Here is a 20,568-nt window from a genome sequence, read left to right as displayed (position 1 = left end):
CAAAGGATGTGTATTTCTGTCCATCCAGTCCTAATATCTACATAGCTCTGCCACACAGCACAACCCTGTCTGGCAAGGAAGGGGACCTAAAATTTCTCTGCTGCAGGTTTACTTTTATGTTCAGATCTTCTCCCCAACCTCACCCTGTGACTGGCCGTAAAAGGAGGAACAGCAATCTAATGAACTTATCTCTCTGTCATTGACCAATGCTCCTAGGGGTGAATTCACATCTGCAAATGCACTTGCAGTGCAATTAGATGTAAGAACCCCAGCAATAAACAGCCCTACTGAAAGCAATGGGAGACTTCCGACTTCCACAGCTAATTGTGGTCAATCTGCTACAGCTACATAGTCCACAGGCTGCCTTAAAGTGGAGCTCCACCCAAAAGGGGAAGTTCCGCTTTAAGCTTTTGTCCCCCGCTCTCCATTAAGGATTGGCACCTTTGGGGAGTGGGTACCCAAATTTAACAGGTACCCGCTCCCACTTCCGCTGTGATCACGTAGTCGATTGAAAGAGGAAGTTGTCCCCCCCCACGCTCCCCGTAGTCTTCTGGGACACATGACATGTCCTAGAAGACTACGGGGCCATTCACAAAGCGAAGCGCTTCTTGCACATGCGTAGTGGGCACCCGGCTGTGAAGCCACAAGCTGTCACAGCCGGGTGCCCACACTGAAGATGCCGGTGCCAGGGAGAGAAGATGGCTTGTGAAACCAGGGACAGGTAAGTGTCTGTATTTTAAAAGTCAACAGCTACAGTTTTTGTAGCTGCTGACTTTTATTTATTTATTTTTTTTCAAGTAGAACTCTGCTTTAAGGGGCAGCAGCAGCATAGGCTTTGGAACCCTCCCTGAAGAAGAAAGAACTCCCTATGCAGGTCCTCAAACTATTTATCATCCTCACAGCCACCTTCTGGACACTCCCCTACAGAGATTGGCTAGAGCTTGAAAAATATTCATACTGGTCCCCAGCCCTATATTCTGGAAACTTCTTCCAGGAGCAGAGGGAATCAGTCAAACTCCCAGCCTGTGAAACTCTGAACAGACCAGAATAAACAATCACTGCTCCCTCAACTACAAAAGGAGTAAAAAACTACAATAATCGAATGTTCTTATGACAACACACATTTATAACACAGTACTATTATGATACATTATGAAGCCTATTTCAGTCCTAGTGACAGTCCTTTGTATTCCCTTTTTATTTCCAGGTCAGAGACTTTTCCAAGGTGATATCATGCTTCCGGTGAGTATTGGCTATTGAGTATTATGGATGGTAGAACCTGGAGTCATTGTTAATGGTTGTAAATGGTTGTTACCAGGCTAGACTGCTAAAAGGAAATGATTACACAAGGAAAGCCTTCAAAATATTGAAATATCACTTTGCTGTGCCAGTAGGAAGACTTTAGTGCAAACCTGTATTTAAACAACACAAACAGCGCAAAAAGATATATAGGTTTAGATCACGACATATATGAATAAAATATAAATGATATTAATAAAATTAATATTAATAGAACAAAAAGTCCCACTCCAAAATAAGCAAAAAAACATGTGAAAAAATCCTTAAAAAACTCAGAAAGTCCTCTGTGTTGTTTAGATATTTTTTGGTGTAGGTTTGCACTGATGAACTGCAGCATTTATTTGTTTTATTCCGTTTTAATTTTGGCGCTGGTGATTTATGCTTACAAACCTGTATTTGCCTATTCAGGGCAAAGGAACAAATTTGGTTTGATGTTTCCCTCCGCAGTGGTGTATAGCAGCAGTTCCATTGAGAAGAGTAAAGAAAATACCCAGTACTTTGGAGTATGGAGAAGCATATGTCTCATTTCCATTGCCAGCATCGGTGTTTGGTAAATGGCCCAGTGCTGGCACATGGAGGCAGAAAACAGTCCTCAGCCCTGTGCAAACTTCTTCACTCCAGGTGGCTGAACAAAGAAGGAGGGGAGCAAACGTAATGCTGGAGTATGGGGCCTTAAACTGATTCTGTTGCTTTGCACTGCATGATGAATGCATTTATTTATTTCAGGTACTTATATAGCACCGTCAATTTACACAGCGCTTTACATATATATTGTACATTCACATCAGTCCCTAACCCTCAAGGGGTGTACAATCTAAGGTCCCCAATTCCCATTCATACATGCACATGCTAGGGCCAATTTAGACAGGAGCCACTTAACCTACCAGCATGTCTTTGGAGGGTGGAAGGAAACCAGAGTACCCGGAGGAAACCCACGCAGGCACAGGGAGAACATGCAAACTCCAGGCAGGTGGTGCCATGGTTGGGATTCGAACCAACGACCCTAGTACTGCCAGGAGGAAGTGTTAACCACTTAGCCACTGTGCTGCCCTGTATGGGTTCACTTTAAGAATTTAGATTTAAATTCAGATGCAAAGAACTCCCTCCAGAAAGAGGAAATTACATCTTGGGAATGTTAGGACCTGCACTGTGTTAATCCAGCAGTAAAAAATTCTCCATCCACATAATACCTTGATAAAAATTGTAGTCATCTGCAAAAAAAAAGAGAGCAGTACGTTTAAGGGCACCTTCAGACTAGGGGCGGACTGACCATTTGGAAACTAGGGCACTGCCCGAGTGCCCGGGGTCAGTAGGGAGCCCCATGAGATGCCCCTGGTACCTTTTTCATAGGCTTTTTTGAGTCTGGGCAAGGACACAGGGACCCCATGATCCCCTATTGCCCCATGAGTTGTCAGCCCGCCCGTGCTTCAGACCATTGTGGTCTGTTGTTCCCGTGTTAATGTGGAGTATAGCATGGTTTACCTTGCATTGTGTTAATGTAGCCCAAACAACAAGCATTGTAATCTATTCTGCATTCTAAATTAATGTTACCACAACACACAACGTGCTGCACATTGCAGTACCGTGTAGTAAAAAGTGTTTTACTGAGAATTACCGCAAGATATTGGGCAGAATTATACTCTGCATCGTAATACTGCAATGGGTTTTCATGCATTAAGGTGCAATGTGTTACAGAAGAAGCCTCACTTCCAGTTTTATTAATGTGTTCTCTTACCCAGGAAACATAATACACGTAGTACTTTGTCCCATCTGCTAATGTTATGTCTATGGCTAGCTGCGAGGTCAAACAGGGCACACCTACCTCCATGGCTGACCGACAATGAAGGTAGCAAGGAGATGGTTGCTTTAACAGATGGCACTTTTTCTCCATCTGCAAGCACTTGCCCACTTGCCTGAAACATTTAACTAACAAACTCTTCTCTCCCTGCACTCCTCGTAAGATGATTGGCTTGGGCAAAGTGCTTGGAGATGGAGTAATGTGCAGGCTGTCAAAGCAGCTGTCTCCTTGCTAGCTGTGTTGTCATGTGACTGTGGGAATTGAAGGGAGCACCCCTTGTTGATTGTTTGATCGATCGGCAAACCTTGATCCATTTTGATTTAAAAAATTGAATAAATAGGCTGGAAAAAAATTAGGATCAAATAAAAATTGATCATAAACAGGAAGCCCGGTAAGCAATATGAAAGAAAGCAATCAGATTTTCTTTAGGAGTAAAATCCAACAGGGATTTTGAACCATACCCTCTATCCACAAATGATAAAAAATGCATACACTTTATTGATACCTTGTATCAATACTATTAACATGAAATCTCCACATAGGATTACATGACAAGTGACCTTGATTCATGCAGTTAATCTCCCTCTACCTATTAATGACATTACGCTATTAAACAGATCTGAGAATGCTACTGGGTGCCACCATGTTGGATGTAGACTCCAATGAAAAAAGGGCATCCAAGAGGCACTGGGACTTTCCTGTGAGTTTAAACAAAGTAGTGAGAGGGCAAAAACATTTGAAGAGCCCACTGGCTCAGGTTAGGCTGCTCACAACCAACAAGGCTACCCTCCAGTGGGTACCCCAGCAGGTCACCAGAAAAAAACCTGCATATATGGAAGGAGCACCAGGCCAAAAGACACGAGTCTAAATTTATTTATTGATATTGTGTTAAAAGACTGTCAAAGGAACTCCCCCTTCGTCAGGGCTACAACAAACAATAATATCATGTCAATATAATTGTGACTGATAAAATTGTGTGTCTAGTAATCATAAAATATCATGAATAACATACATATACGTTTGTTATGAATATATGCAAAGAAATGAAAATGAAGAGATGAGGAAATATCAGATAGTAACTGATGTGGTGCAGTGGATTCATTTCCAGAATTAACAATAGAATACTCTAGTTTAAAACCAAGCTAGGCTAATACCAAGGGCCAAGCGTAAAAAAACAAAATGCAAACACATGGACCTTTTTTGTTGTCATTAGAAGCACTTGTTGGGCAGAGGTGTCATGTGGTTTGCTGTGTGGACTTAATGGCTCTGGAATCAATTTTATTTGGCCTAGACAACGGTGCATGAATCATATTAAAATATGTTTTTTTTCCTTCCAGCGTGAGAGGAATGCTCTGAGGAATGATTCCTATCGGTGGAAGTTCCCCATTCCATACATATTGGCCGACAATCTGGGTAATCTCTTAATTTATCTTTTTTTTATATCTATCTTTTTTTAAATCTATACCGCATATTTCTTCAACCAGGTGTACTAAATTGTACACCCATGCAAAGACCATGTTTGCCCTCACTGGATGCAGATGTGTTCTGTGCATACCTATGCAGGTAGTCCCATTCATGTCTGTTGGGTGACAGAGGCTCCACAGACATGCATTGGTGTTGGTGCATGACCTCAAACCCATATTCATGAAAAACCCACACGGATGTCAGACTAGGATCAGCAGCTGTGTTCGTGCAGCCGTTGTGTCCCAACCCACAATGAAGAAAATATATTTGAAATATATTTTAAAAATTTTCTTCCCAAATATATTGACATATATTTGAAATGCTACAGTTTCAGCCATGTTCAATATATTACAAAATATATTTCAATAAATAAATAATAATAATAAAAAAAAATAAAATTTATATATATATATATATATATATATATATATATATATATATATATATATATACTGCATGTTGAAATGCGTATTTATTACAAAATATATGAAAAATATTTTTAAAAATACATTTAAAATATACGGTATGTCTTTAAAAATACAAATCCACATTTTTTTAATACATTTACGAATATATGTAAATGACTTTTTTATATTTTAAAAAAAATCTGAAGAATATATTAGAAAAAAAATGTAAATATATTTTTTTTAAATATATTCTTCAGATTTTTTTTTTTAAATATATTGAATATGGCCAAAATATATGGCTAAATATTTGGGAAAAATATTTGGTTAGAATATTTTTAAAATATATTTCAAATATATTTACTTCCATGTAGGTTGCACAGACACAGCTGCTGATCCTAATTTCACATTTGTGTGGGTTTTCCCGAATGCAAACAGTGTGGGTTTGAGGTCAGGCACCCACACCAATGCGTGTCTGTGGAGCCTCTGTGACCCAACAGACATGAATGGGACTGCCTGCGCACAGATGCACGGAATACCTTTGCATCCAATTTAGGAAAACAAGGCCCTCGCATGGGTTGAGCAAATCTGCTAGGGTTTGATTCACCAAGGGCAAACCCAAATCCCATCAATATCTAGGGGGGGGCATATCCTCTTATTTAATTCTGGCAATTTGTAATGCTGAAAGGATAAGTTTTGCAGGTAACAAAATGTGCATTTATTATTTTTCATTTTGGAGCCTGTAAAGCATTGCACCAGTGATTAGCAGATTGCTGGTTTCATGCAGGTCTCCAGCAGATTGTCACTTTAATCTGTCTGTATGAGCAGACAGTACACTGACAGGAAGACTGAATGAACTCCCACAGCGCTCAACAGCGACATGGTAATTCATTGAAAATTACAAGCTGATATCCGCAGAGGATGTTGGTACTTGTAGTTCATTCATTGACAGAACTCTGGACAGGAGTTTGCTGAGACTGTCCATGTTCCTGCTGGTTTGTATCAAACTATCATTAAAGTGACACTAAACCTAAAAACATGTTTTACCTTAATTCATTCCTTGCAATAAGGTAAAAAATACTTTTTGGGGAAGAGAGGGGAGAATAGATCCAGTGCGGTGCAAGGCTGCAACTCTTCCCCCTCTCTTCCTTTTCACATGGGACTCGAGCCGTTGGCTCCTGCTGCTGTCAATTAAATGCAATGAAGAGGAAGTGGGGGGGGGGGGGCTAAGCCCTGATGTGTGTGTCTATGGTGTGTGGCTCCATAGACACAGCTCGGGAACGAGCAGGTACTGTGTGCCCCCATAGCAAACAGCCTAAACGGATACAGATAGGGGTTTTGCTGCAAAAATTGAGTGAAGCAAATGACACAGCAGTGTAAAAATAGTCAGCAGCGGGACAATTGTAAATAGCAAGGCTAGGCCCAAATTTATTAGAGAAAAAGAGCACGAATTGGGACTTTACTATCAGAATTAAGATACCTAATTTTTTTTCTTTCCACCGCTGCAATTTGCTATGGATGGAATGGCAGCTAAAAATTACCGCTGACCTCAAATCAACCATAAATAGACAAAACAAAAACATCAATAAGAACAAAAAAGGCCAACAAAGAGGGTTTCTCCAAAGGGGGCTTATTTGCCAGAAGTTCTCACTATACAGTTTGTCACTTTTCCCTATCCTTTCCCTACAACAGCTTCCAGTACACTGATAGTTTGGCTACTCTGTCCCCCCCCCCCACACACACACACCCACCTATTATAGTAAGGAGATTGCCTTATTCAGAATTAAAATTAAAATGAATTCAGTAAATTTACTGGGACCATAAATCTCAAATCTGCAGGATTCATCTCAAACTCATAATAGCAGTGAATCCAAGCTTCTTACAGCCTCATACCCAGGGCGGACAGACCATTTGGAAACTTGGGCACTGCCCGAGGGTCCGGGGTCAGTAGGGGGCCCCATGAGATGCCCCTGGTACCTTTTTCATAGGCTTTTTTGAGTTTGGGCAAGGCACAGGGGCCCCATGATCCACTATTTCCCGGGGGCCCCATGAGTTGTCAGTCCGCCCCTGCTCATAACTGTATATCTGTAGTGAGATCTAAGGTTCTGCTGCCTGTCAGGGATTAGAGTGAGAATTGTTCTTCTTGCTGGTGGCTCTGTTATGAGAAAACAAGCCTTGCCTCTAGCAAGATGACCCTCCTCACACAGAGATGCAGTGCAGAACAAGGTATAGTACAGCAGTAATGTGGAAAGATCTGATGTAGTTGCACCACATGCAATACTGGTTGTGAGAAAAATGAGGCCTGACGAACCCCAAATTGAATGGGGAGAATGTGGATTCGTACAGAATACAGCGCCTCCCTCATTTTTCTAAAATTTGTTCAAACAATCAGATTTAGATCTTGTGTGTGGGAAAAGACAAAGTTTCAACACACATCTCCTATAACCTATACCAGAACACAGGTCAGTTTAAAAGCAAATTGCAACAACAGAAAACAGTCCATCATAAATGCCATTAAACTTAATTAGTAGAAAGTTGTAAACCCCATTAGCAGGATGTCTCTTAATCTAGAGCCACATCCAGTCTATTTTTTTGAACTACACAAAGGTATGTTTTACCAAAACCCATAAAACCTGCTGTAATAAAATAACATTAATATAAAGTGATTATATGTGTATAAGGTGGATGTGGTAAATTACCCCCTCATAAGGAAAATATGTATAAGATCCAGAGTATGTTTTTTTTTTAAATCCAATAATTTTTTATTCGAAAACCGGGCATTTTCATAAACTATTAAACAACATCTGGTGATCCACGAAAGGACAAAAAGAAATAAACTGGTCGAAAAAAACCAGAGCTACCAACACAAACTCTAAGTGTATCCATAATCTGGCATCGGAAGGTCTCATCAATGACTGTCTCACAGGACAGGAGCATTGTATGTAAATACAGCCAATAAGACACGTACCTCAGGCATTTGTACAATAAACAAAGTAGAATGAAATGGTGGATACCCAAGAAAAAGTAGCCAAAAACTAAGAATAAACATGAAAAACACATAACGAATAAAAAGGTAAACCAAACTGTGATGGTGTTGTCACTGCATGCAATAACCATTGACATTTCCTAAAATTATCATATATTTGAACTAGCACCTAAGAAGTATCTTGCAGTCAGAAGCAGTAGTTAGGGTCTCATGTCAAGCTAGCATGATATATAAGATCATACAATACTAGAAGGCACATCTCTGCTCAGTAATCTATCTTTAACCAAGTGGAAGGGAGCCAGGCCAAGGGTACCCAACCAGGTCTCCCAAAATTTCAGAAATTTACCAGGACTGGCTCTGAGTTGATAGACCATCTTCTCCCTTGATATCCACATTATGTTTAATGTCTATCAAATCGTGATTTTATTCTATGCAATAACATGTTGGTTGTCAGACTGTAAACCACCCTCAATGCCAATTTTCTAACTATATGCCAACACATTATAGCACAAAAAAGACCAAGTGGTCCATTAAGTGTGTCCCATTTTTTAAATTTATATATATATATATATATATATATATATATATATACATATATATATATATATATTTTTTTTTTTTTTGTTTTGTTTTTGTAACTTTTTTTTTGTCTGAGTATAAATCTTTGTCTCAAGCATGTCTGAATTAACTGATTACCTTCCTCTGCTGTAAGTCTATTCCAAGCATCAACTGCTCCTTTTGTAAAATAATACGTGAATACCCCTCAGCATGCCCCTTTAGCACATCACTCTCTGGCTGCCTTTTTTTGGACACAGTTTCCACAGTTCAGTCCCTCTTTAATGAACTGAGTCTCATTAATATTTTATTTTTCATTTCAGACCTAAATGCTAAGGGAGCTATTCTGAAGGTTTTTGAGATGTTTCGTCTGAAGTCTTGTGTAGATTTTAAACCCTATACAGGAGAACAAACATTTATTCATTTCCAGAAATTTGGAGGGTAAGTCACCAAACCAGAAAGAGTGCTGATATTATACATTTGTAATCCACTTTCTTTTATATGTATTTCCTCTTTCACTGTACAGATTCCTAAGTAATGCTGAACCTAACAATCTATTGCCCTTTTTCTCATTTATACTCTGAGGCAGCCTATCTTGACCTTCAGGAAATACATGGAACAGTCATGTGCAAGTTTACAAGGGTATGGCAGAGCTCAGCCATTAACCTGCATGGCAGTTTGTGCATGGCATGTGCTGCGGGAAAGCACACAAACATTCATAAGAAAATTCTTAGGAAAGTTTGTATGAACATTTCAGAACATTTGAATGTCATTTGAGAGTAGTTTAAGATTCACTGTTAGAAATTCATACATTTTAAAAAAAATTCCATCTTGCTCCTTCAAATTTATTTATCACTGCAGTTGAAAAGGAACATCGAACTGATGCCATTAACCACTTGCCGCCCAGCCACCGCATATAAACGGTGGCTGGGCGGCAAAAGCACGTTTTAAAACGGCTGTCTTCAAAACAGGTAGGGGGCGCGCACGAGGCGCGCGCCCGCCCTCCCTGTCCCGCGGGTGTCAACAGCGGGTGTCAGCCGACGGGTCATGGCCGGTTTTTACCGGCCGTTTTCCCGCGATTGACGGTGATTGCTGACACAGAGCAGGGCTGCATTGTTTACACACAGCCCTGTTCTGTGTCAGTTCTCTGACAGCTTGTGAGAAGCTGCAGAGTTTATCTCCCTTGATCAGCTCCCCCCTCCCTCCCCCGTCCAGTACACACCCCCGCCCCCTAGTAAAACACTCCCCTTACACTGCAAATTCTAAAAATGTTAACCCCTTACTCCCCAGTGACATTAGTACAGTTTCAGTGTTTTTTTTTCACTGATCACTGTATTGGTGTCACTGGGGATGTCAGTGACCCCAAGTCAGTTCCCCCCCCCAGTGTCAAAATGTCCACCGCAGTCCCGCAGTCCTGCAATAAGTCGCTGGTCGCCGTCATATGTCGCTGATTGCCGCCAAAAGTCGCTGATCGGCGCCATTATTAGTATAAATAAAAATTAAAAATCCCAGTATCTTTCCCGCCATTTGTAAACGCTATAACTTTCACGTAAACCAATTAATTTACACGTATTGGGATTTTTTTTAGCAAAGACATGTCGCAGAATGCATTTTGGCAGAAATTTATGACTAAATTTGATTTTTGCATTTTTTTTTACTGGACATGTTTTATAGCAAAAAGTCCAAAATATTGTTTTTTTTTCTCAAAATTGTCAGCATTTTTTTTTTTATAGCGCAAAAAATAAAAAGTGCACAGGCGATCAAATACCACCGAAAGAAAGCTCAATTTGTGGGGAAAAAAGGATGTAAATTTCATTTATGTACCATATTGCATGACCGCGCAATTGTCCATTAAACTAGCGCAGCGCTGTATAGCAGAAAAATGGCGTAAATTGCAGTATTTATACCATAGTTTGTAGACGCTATAACTTCCACACAAAGCAATCAATATACACTTATTGGGATTTTTTTACCAAAAACATGGAGCAGAATACATTTTGGCCTAAATTTATAACCAACTTTGAGTTTACTATATATTTTTTATAGCTGAAAGTAAAAAATATTGTTTTTCTTCAAAATTTTTGGCCTTTTTTTGTTTATAGTGTGAAAAATAAAAAGCGCACAGGTGATCAAATTACACCGAAAGAAAGCTCTATTTGTGTGAAAAAAGGACGTAAATTTCCTTTGGGTGCAGCATTGCATGACCGCGCAATTATCAGTTGAATTAGTGCAGCGCCAAGTAGCAAAAAGAGGCCTGGTCAGGAAGGGGGGTAAATCCTCAGGAGCTCAAGTGGTTAATGGATAGAAAAAACAAAGGACATTTTTACAACATCCTTACAATGGAAATTGTTGAACTAAATACTACTAGTGTATACCCAGCTTTACAATCCCCTTTACAGCAGAACTCAAGTATTGTGAGTGCAAGAGTGAAGCATTGGGAGCCAATCAGGTGTGCTTCATGCATATGTGCTGACAAGGAACAAGCCGATAGGAGGAGAGAGCAAAGTGAGCATATGGGTAACAGCCTGCTGGTATTGTTTTACTATGTAAAAATCAACAGGCAGTGGGTGAAATGATGACACTATTATATGTCTCTTTTCCTAACTGTAACAGTGAAAGTAATGTCATCGTCATGGCGGTGTATATTACTAAACTGAATGGACAGAAAATGCAAATCCTTTTTATGACCAAAACATCATTGTCATATGCATTTCATCTGTGTATTTAGAAGTTCAGCTTTAAACCAGTTATTGGGGGTTTACCAGTTTATGGGGTTATGCCACAAAAGCAAGCTCGTGCTTTCCTGGCTTCTCTGCTTCTCTGTTTGTCTGCCCCAAGGTAACTGTGCCAATCAAAGATCAAAGATCAACAGGAACATGGGATTGCAGACCACATCCCCACCCCTCATGACCAGAACATTCCCCAAATAAGACCATTAAGAAAGAAACCATTAGGAAGATTATGGCGACTAATGGCTGCGGCACTTTATTGGTGTTACACAAAATAAATCATGTACATACTACAATAACCAATCAAGAGATTCAACATGTAAAATATAATAAAACACCTTCTTCTGGCTCAGCTATTGGAACTCGAGCCATCACATAAAACATCTGCACTTCTGAAAACGCCCCCCGTGCGCACGACAAAAAAGGGGGGGAGGGGAGCTCTTCTGCTTGCAGGCTGGCCACTGATCCAAATGATCCAGGTGCCCCTTATATCCCGTCCGCCATTGCTCCAGAAACTTCTGTGACTCCCAATTGGATCCCAGGAATTCTGCTTAACAAAATTTAAAGGGGCCAACACCAAATTTCCCCACACGTGACAAACCCACCATTTACAACTACAAACAAGCCCGTTTGAGAGGGGAGGGGCAGGGGGCGGCCGCAATCCCACGAAAGTGATCCCAAAGGTTTGTGCCCACTTTTGCCATTCTCTTCAACTTTGATCACTGTTAAGATTTCTGGTGGCAATATCTCTTCACCTGAGTCCCAGAGAGACAGATATCAGACAAATCAGTTGTGCAAAATGTCAATATTGCTACTCCTAGGTACTTCTATTGTCAGTCCAGGTCTGTTCTATAGCATGTCTGTATAGGTAGTCACTAGATATGTCACTTGTGTTCCCCTAGTGCAGGGGTAGGCAACCTGAGAGCCGCAGGACTACAAGCTCCATCATGCCTCTGCAAGTCATAGCTGTAACTGACAGTATTGTAATCTTTGCAATGCCTCATGGGAAATGTAGTTCCACAACAGCTAGAGAGCCACAGGTTGCCTACCCCTGCCCTAGTGCAATCATGTGTACATGAAAGATATTTGTTTTCCCTAGATGCTGGTCCTACGTCGGTGACTTTGGAGTTGGTCAGAACCTTTCTATTGGAAGTGGATGTGACCATAAGGCCGTTATAGAACATGAGCTCCTACATGCGCTGGGATTCTACCATGAGCAGTCCAGAACTGATCGCGATGATTACGTAGAGATCTGGTGGGATGAAATCACTGATGGTCAGTTTATATAATACCTATGATATTAACAAAAACATTAAAGGATATCTATGTCCTCTCTCTGCAAGAGTAGAATATGTAAATACTTACAATACTCATGACTACATCTCTACTTCACAAGTTCATCTCCTAAACCTTTTGTTCTAGGTTAGGGAACAGCTAGAACCCTTGCTAGTTTTTTTTTTTTTGTATGTTTTTTTGCTGTCTTTTGTTTCAGTCAGACAGGACAGGAAATGTGGGGCAAATCTCCCAACAACAGCATAACAATGGTAAAGCACTTTGGGGTCCATTTTAAAAAAAAATGCTGTGCTAATGCCTCAGAATTTACAGAGCCATTTCAAATAATTCCCATAATGTGTCTAATACTATGACTTTCCACTCCATCTAGTGGCCACAATGCAGGATTTTTATGATTGAGGTATTTCAGGAAAATACCTCATCATGGCCACCAGATGGAAGTGACGTTCATAGGAAATATTTAAAATAAAGTGAACAGTTCTACTACCTCCTCTTTACCACTAAATAAATCTATGGTGTAAAAATTATTCTAAAGTGCAATTGTGCATCATATAACCAATAATAAATACATATAAATTATATAAATACAGAAAAAATATGCAATACTGATAATTATTAATAAAGTGTCCCATATATGGGACTTTATTCATATTTATCAGTATTTATTGCATTGATTTTTTTTTTTTTTTACAATTCACATATTTTTCTGTATTTATATGATTTGTTTGTATTTATGATTGGTTATATAATGCACGGGGTGGCACAGTGGCTTAGTGGTTAGCCATTCTGCCTTGCAGTAATTGGGTCATGGGTTCAATTCCCAACCATGGTGCCTCCTGCATGGAGTTTCCATGTTCTCCCTGTGTTCGCATGGGTTTCCTCCAGGTACTCCAGTTTCCTCCCACATTCCAAAGACATGCTGGTAGGTTAATTGGCTCCTGTCTAAATTGTCCTAGTTTCATCCCTGGCCATGTGGGATCTTCTGCATGGTAGGGGTTGGGGAAAGACCTGACAACCTACCCTGTAAAAATAATTGCTAAGAGAATTCATGGAAGAAGTCGCTTGCGAGTGACGGTCCATGCAATCATCAAGGGTCGGATACAACTGAATGGATAGATATAATGCACAATTGCGCTTTAGAATAATGTTTACACCATAGATATATTTAGTGGTAAAAAGGAGGTAGTAGCGCTGTTCACTTTATATAAATATATTTATTTTGGTGGTGTTGAAATCAAATAGGATAACAGCTGCACCTTAGATTAGACCCACTGTGGCGCAGTTCTAATTGCTTTGTATAGATCATAGGAAATACATGTCAGACACAATACAGGGATTATTTGCGATGGGTGTATGAATGCTGAGGCATTCCGATAGCATTTTTTTAATATACATAGACCCCTTTTTTATTTGTAGGGTAGGAAAATGTTAGAACTTTTGTTAGATTTTTGATGCTGTCTGTGTCCCCATTTGAAAGATTTTCTCTTGCTTGATACCAGCAGAGCAAGTTAAATTTCCTGAACAAGGATACTGGCTTTCTATTTTGCAGTGCTGCATGATGTTTGTTCCTTCTCACAATTGGTGACTTAAAAACAATGCTCTTCCTGTGTGGCTGATTAAAGTGATTTAAAGTGTGACTGATTAAACTAAAGTGTTTCTAAACCCACAACAGTAAAATCAGTCTGTATATGCAGTAAAGCATGCTTGTTATTCTCACTGTGGAACCTAAGGGGTTAATCCTCTGCATTGTGTAAAAAGGCTGTTTGATGCTGTCTTCTCTGATCCTCCCCCTTTTCCAGTGTCCTCCTCTTATCTCCTGATAAGCCATATCATATGGAGACACTCTGCACATGCTCAGTTTGGTGTGCATTGCTAGAGAGGTTTTTTTTTCTGGGGAGAGTGCAAGTGATCAGCACAGGGCCAATTAGCACTGTCCAGACAGAGGATAGGGGTTCTTTATCCTCCTAGAGCACAATGAAGACTCCTCCTACAATCTTTAACATATGCTCTGCTGGACACTGATAGAAGTCACAAGACTGCTATAACTGCTGATGAGAAAAGGTATTTAGCAGTTTATATTTAATAAATAATTGCACTTCCATGTTCTGCATACTGTGGGAAACCAGATATAGTGAATAAAGAGCCCTGCGTTTAGTAATACTTTAAATTGTTAAGCAGTTGACTTTAGTAAAGCCAGTAGAATACAGAACACCCTCTAGTGGATAACTGGCAATTAAAAAATGTTGGTACAATAGCAAAAATATGGAAGAACAAACAAAAAAAGCACACAGAATGCAATATTACTTAACCCCTTCCCGCCGGCGCCTCCCCTGTAAGAGTTTCAGACGCCGGGAGGCGGGGAGGGTGGGGCATGGTTTAGGGATCATGTGACCGCCGTGATGCGTTGTCATGGCGGTCACATGATCGGGAAAGGTCCCGATCGAAAGAGCAGACCGGGACCTTTCCGTGAGTACCGGACATGTGTGCTGGGAGTGCGCAGGGCACGCTCTCGACACATATGTTTTTTGTTACATGAACGCAAATGTGCGGCCGCTCGGTGTCTAGGCCCAGACGCCGGGAGGCCGCACATTTGTGTGCGGACGGCGTAAAGGGGTTAAAAACATAGTATGTCTGCATTGAAGATTCACTATACTTTTAATTTTTAAATAATGTACATGTGAAAAATATTTGCCAATTCAGTAAATTTGCTCCTCAGCATATTGTTCCATGTAGAATTGAAGACAACAGGGAAAAAATGATCAAAAATTATGGTTTTTGCATCCTTTTATTGTTATTAATGAGGAAGGAAGCTGTATGTTGAAAAAAAAAATATTGCTCCCAATGAAGAGAGGTTCATTTGAAATATTTGGGTGGCAGGTTAAATCGCTTTCCTGATTATTTAGTAGATGTGTGTTGCCAATCTGATCACCCAATAGTTTGCTTACAATTTTAGGGATCCTCATGGGCAGTACCACATGGAAAAGGCTGGACAAGATAAGGAGGGTGGATTGATATCACCACCTGTGATTCCGGCTCAACCCCTTTGTGCAGTTTAATTTGCCCATACCAACAAATTTGCCAATAAACATTTGAAATACTTGGTTTTCTCTTTCATTCAGAATGTATCTGTTAATTTTGATGTTGACTTTTACAGGAATGGCACACAACTTCAACACATACGATGACAATTACATCACTGATCTGAACACTCCATATGACTATGAGTCCGTTATGCATTACGGTCCCTTCTCTTTCAACAAAAACTCCAGTGTCCCAACCATTACTGCCAAAATCCCAGCCTTCAATGACATCATTGGACAACGCCTGGACTTCTCACAGATAGACCTGGAGCGCCTCAACCGGATGTACAGCTGTAGTACGTAGCAATAATATAAAAGAGATATATAATATATACTATATAATTTCAGATTGTGTTCTGGGATATGTTAATATGAAGACCTTGTTGGCTTTTGACTAGGGGTTGGAAGGTCCAGCTAAATTACTACATGCCAGTTACCTTTTCTTATTTATTTCCTATTTGGACATTTGTGAGTAAATTCATTAAAAATTAAACTGTCAGTGAAGGTGGTCAGTGTCTACTAATTGGAGTAAAAGATTCTCTTTTCTTTCTCCCCTTTTTCTTTTTCTGGGCCATGAGGATAAGTGATAGATGATCACATATGACAGCAAATATGTAGTAGTGCCTTCACACTTTAGCTTTTTCAAAAATAGCCATGTACATTATACAGGTGTTCCTTGAGAATCCAGATGTCTAAATACAGGGTTAACTGTATATTTCAAGTGTAAAATTTTACTTTTTTTCAAGTGTAAAAGTTAATTTATCAAGGTTATTAAGGGCAGGTCTGCCCGGTTTTAATTCACTAAGGGTTTGGCAAATTTCAGTCAAAATTCAGTAAACCTGAACTTAGAGGCAAATCCCATTAAGGTCTATGTGGGACGGAGGTTGGTGGATCTTCTTTTTACAATCTGGCATTCCGGCCCTTTTTAGGGCTAATAGAAAAACAGCTGTCAAATAAGACATGGGAAGCTGGGCACTGCTATAAGGGAACATACTAACAGCGGGAATAGGGTCTTTTCATATGCCTTTAAGGGCAACATAGAAAATACACAATTCCTTTAAAGTGGACGTTAAGGCAAAACCTAACTAAGGCTAAACCTACTCCCACCCCCATTCTAAGGCTTTTCTATCTAACCCTGTAAAGAAAAGATCTGTATACTTACCTATTCTGAAACCACTCCTGTCCAGTTCCAGGATCAGCTGTCAGTGGTGGCTTCTATATAGAGGAAGTCTATAAGTGACATCTCCTCCTAGGCATTCCCATCCATTGTCTGCAATCTCTCCTCTACACAGAAGCCGCTGCTGGAGACCGGACTGTAGGAGCTTCACAATAGGTAAGTACACAAATCTTTTATTTACAGGGTTAGATAGAATAGGCTTAGACTGGGGATGGAAAGAGGTTTAGCCTTAGATTTTGCCTGAACTTTCACTTTAAATAACAAACCTGGGGGATACCTTAAAGCTGTACGTGGTATTACAGAACAGTTTGTTTTTCATGGACAGTCTCACCAACATCATACGCTGGAAGCACATATTTGGCTGTGGAATTTTATTTTTCCTTTTACAATTAGCTTGGTTTACATAGAACAATCAGCACCTCAATCTGCTTTATTTCAGTTTTATAAGAAAAAGCTTTCTTCAGGTAGCTTTAGCAGTGACACATGCTCTTTCATCCAGCAACGTAAAATTAGCCAACAGCAAGATCTTTATAATGAAGAAGGCTTGGCCAAAATTTACAATGTATAAGAGAAGGCTACAGTCAGATTCTTTACTTCATAAATTAAGAGACAGCAGATGGTCCAGCAGTGTAAAATTGGCCTGCAGCAAGACAATCTTAAATAGCAAGGCTAAGCCTAAATGTACTAGAGACAATATGTCACATACTTGATAGGATAATGAAATGACGCAGTTGGCCTCACTTGTGTCACTAGCCCTGACCCCGCTGGAAGTGGAACAGAGGGTGCCGAGGGACCAGGGGAACAAGAGTGCCAGCAGGTGTTGCCTGAAGAGCTTGCAGTTGGAGTCCTGAAGAGACTGGCGAACCACCGGTTCAGGAACAGTAGTGATGTTTTGGAATCCCACCTGAGTTAAAAGGGCATTTCACTTACACAACAGGTTCAGGATAAGTGACGTGACAGATCTCCCAGCTGACTTGAAGCAAGAACAGTTTATGGTGTGCAGAGCTGGTATGGTAGATTGCCAGGTGGGCACTCGAGCAGGACAGGAAGCTGGGATCAGAGACAGGATCAAGGTCATAGGAATAGCCAAGGTCATCAACAGGCGGACAGTGAGGTACCAAATCATGAGCAAGCCGAAGTCAGAAACAGAGGAACAGGAAGTCAGGAACAGGAACTAGCAACAAGGCAGGATTGGAATCAGAAGTCAGGTCAGGAACAAGCCGGGTCAGCAACAAGGGGATCATACAAGAATACAGCAGGACACAGGGAAATAGCTGAAGACCAGTCAACACTAAGCACAGGCAGAAGCATCCTTTAAATAGTCCGTCTGGCGCCAATATTCACTGTGCGTGTTCCTGTCGCACATTTCTGTGCGCATGCGAACATCTGGTCACTATTCTGCGGAGATTGCTGTGCGCATGCGGATTTCTATTAGCCAGCCGTCTCACAGGAATTCCCTTACACAATAGCTTTTAGGGGTTATAAAGCCATTTATTGGGAAAATTGATTGTCTACATTTGTGATATTCATCTTCCTGAACTGACCATATTCAGCAGAAAATAATAATGTGATAAAATAGCAACAAAGGTTAAATAATTCAATAAGTAATAATTAAAAAGTTAAATAATTTAATAATTCTTAGTGAATGCATAATGATATTGATAACGATATTGTTGCAGAAATGTATAATGAACACAGAATCAATTCCCGTTAATGTGTATCGTTTATTTGCAGCTGCTCCACTCATTCTCCTGGATCAGTGTTCCTTTGAATTCATCAACATCTGTGGAATGGTCCAGGGTACCACGGACGATGCAGATTGGATCCATGAACTCAGCGTTCCCGGGGTTTCTGGGGATCATACCTTGGCAGGACGCTGCAGAGGTAATAAATTCCAATAGGAAACTGCTGACACTACTATGTGTGACCCATAAGAGCATGGTTCTTGTGCAAAGGCCACGTGTTATCATTTAACAACGGGCATAAACACATATTCTACATTGATTGCTCTTGGCAAGGGTCATTTGCCTTGTTTGTTCCAGTTAGATTTTCGGGGAAAGAATGTACTATGATTTGCTCCCAAACTTGATCTAAACTTGTTTACATTGCTGGCACTTGAAAGTGGACTATGAACTTGCCTGTTATACTGAAGACCAGAGAAATTCCTAGAAGGAGATAAGAGTTTAAGTGTATCATGGTTAAAGCTGAACTCAAGCAAGATATGGAAAAGACATATTATTGCAGCTCTGTTCACTAACACATCATGTGTTCATTTTGAATACAAGCAGTGCAAGTAGTTAAATTTGAACTGGTGTCAGGCTCTTGCAGTCTTTGCACAGTGGAGCTTATATCAGGACAGGCAGAAGGAGCCAGTGAGTTGTGCTGAAATGCTTGTGATAGCAAGGGGCATGTTGATAGGAGCAAAGAGCAGAGTGACAGTGACATGAATTCACCACTGTGCTGCTTCTACTTTCACTGTCTACATGCTGGGGTAGGGACAATACCTGGAGGTGTTGCTTGACTGCAGAAGAGACAAATCAGGCCTCCCACTATGACAGTCAGGGCTGTGATGTGTAAATCTCACAATTGGATGGACAGAAATTTGAATCTCTTGCCAGGTAAAAAAGATCCTTTATATATGCAGGTTACCAGTCTATTAAGCTGTTTACCTGGAGTTCAGCTTTAAAAGTCAAAAATCATTGCATTGTCTAGGAAGGTCCAGGTGGATCACAAACAATACAAAATTAACTTGTTCAGGACTAGCATTCCTTCTTTAATTCAGCCATAGCCAGCGTGACTCCAATCAGCCCTGAGCTTACAAAGGGACCTTTAATAGATTTAAAAGTAAACACAATGGGGTGGATTTCCTAAAGGCAAATAGTCTGTACACTTTGCAAGTGCAGTTGCACTGATTTTCCCCAGAGCTTAGTAAATGTGTTAAAGCTCTCTGGACTTCCATCATTCAATCATATGCAAGCAAAAATTTAGTTTTTTTTAAATTTTCCTTCCTTATTGGGTATTATTTGCAAAGTGAATTTTACCACATTTACTAAGCTCTGGGGAAAATCAGTGCAATTGCTCGTGCAAAGTGTACAGACTATTTGCCTTTAGGAAATCCATCTCAATGGGTATGATTTACTAATGGCAATTGGGTTGGAGGGGTATTTGCACTTTACATATTCTTAAGGTAAATTTGCAGACAGCTGCAAAGAAATGTAACAGCACCATGGGAAATGATTGTGTATCTGAAGCATTTGTTACTAAAGTGGCCCAATCGCTGCTCCAAACAGTCATATCGCTTACTGTTATCAGGTGTATAGGACGCTGAGGATGGATGGGTGTTATGTTTCTCAATATATTTGGGTTGTATATAGACAGGGATGCCCATTGTCCCCATTGCTGTATGTTATATCACTAGAACCACTATTGTCAACAATAAGGCTGAATAGAGACGTAAAGGGAATCCTGATAGGAGATACAGAACATAAAGTTGCTGCTTTCGCAGACGACTTGTTGTTCTATGTAGGAAACCCCAGGATAACACTTCCAAACTTAATGAAGTCACTAAAGGAGTACGGAGAACTATCAAATTTAAAGATAAATCCAACAAAAACGGAGATTCTAAATATAAACATCTTAAAAAACGAAAAAGAAAGGATACAAAAAGAATTTCCCTTTAAATGGAAAGACAGGGATATAAAATATCTAGGAGTAAAACTTACAGCCTCACATAAACATCTATATAAACTAAACTATATTTCATTGATTAATGAGATTAGAGAC

At 40.1% G+C, this 20,568-nt stretch overlaps 1 protein-coding gene across 1 annotated transcript in view; it reads left to right on the top strand.

The window, feature by feature from the left end:
* LOC149455749 (meprin A subunit alpha-like) overlaps nucleotides 1-20,568 on the top strand; it is a 51,569-nt gene that overhangs the window by 12,920 nt on the left and 18,081 nt on the right. Inside the window, exons 4-9 of the mRNA XM_089685894.1 lie at nucleotides 1,208-1,242; nucleotides 4,435-4,510; nucleotides 8,830-8,947; nucleotides 12,335-12,510; nucleotides 15,683-15,904; nucleotides 18,520-18,669. Of these exons, the coding sequence (XP_089542020.1) occupies nucleotides 1,208-1,242; nucleotides 4,435-4,510; nucleotides 8,830-8,947; nucleotides 12,335-12,510; nucleotides 15,683-15,904; nucleotides 18,520-18,669 (777 nt within the window). The remainder of the gene's footprint in view (nucleotides 1-1,207; nucleotides 1,243-4,434; nucleotides 4,511-8,829; nucleotides 8,948-12,334; nucleotides 12,511-15,682; nucleotides 15,905-18,519; nucleotides 18,670-20,568) is intronic.

Source organism: Staurois parvus, unplaced genomic scaffold (assembly GCF_062004578.1).
Source record: "Staurois parvus isolate SC_StPar_1 unplaced genomic scaffold, SC_StPar_1.0 ptg000388l, whole genome shotgun sequence".
In the NCBI taxonomy this organism is placed as follows: domain Eukaryota; kingdom Metazoa; phylum Chordata; class Amphibia; order Anura; family Ranidae; genus Staurois; species Staurois parvus.
The sequence above is the reverse complement of the archived record's forward strand: the minus strand, read 5'-3'. Positions and strand labels throughout refer to the sequence as shown.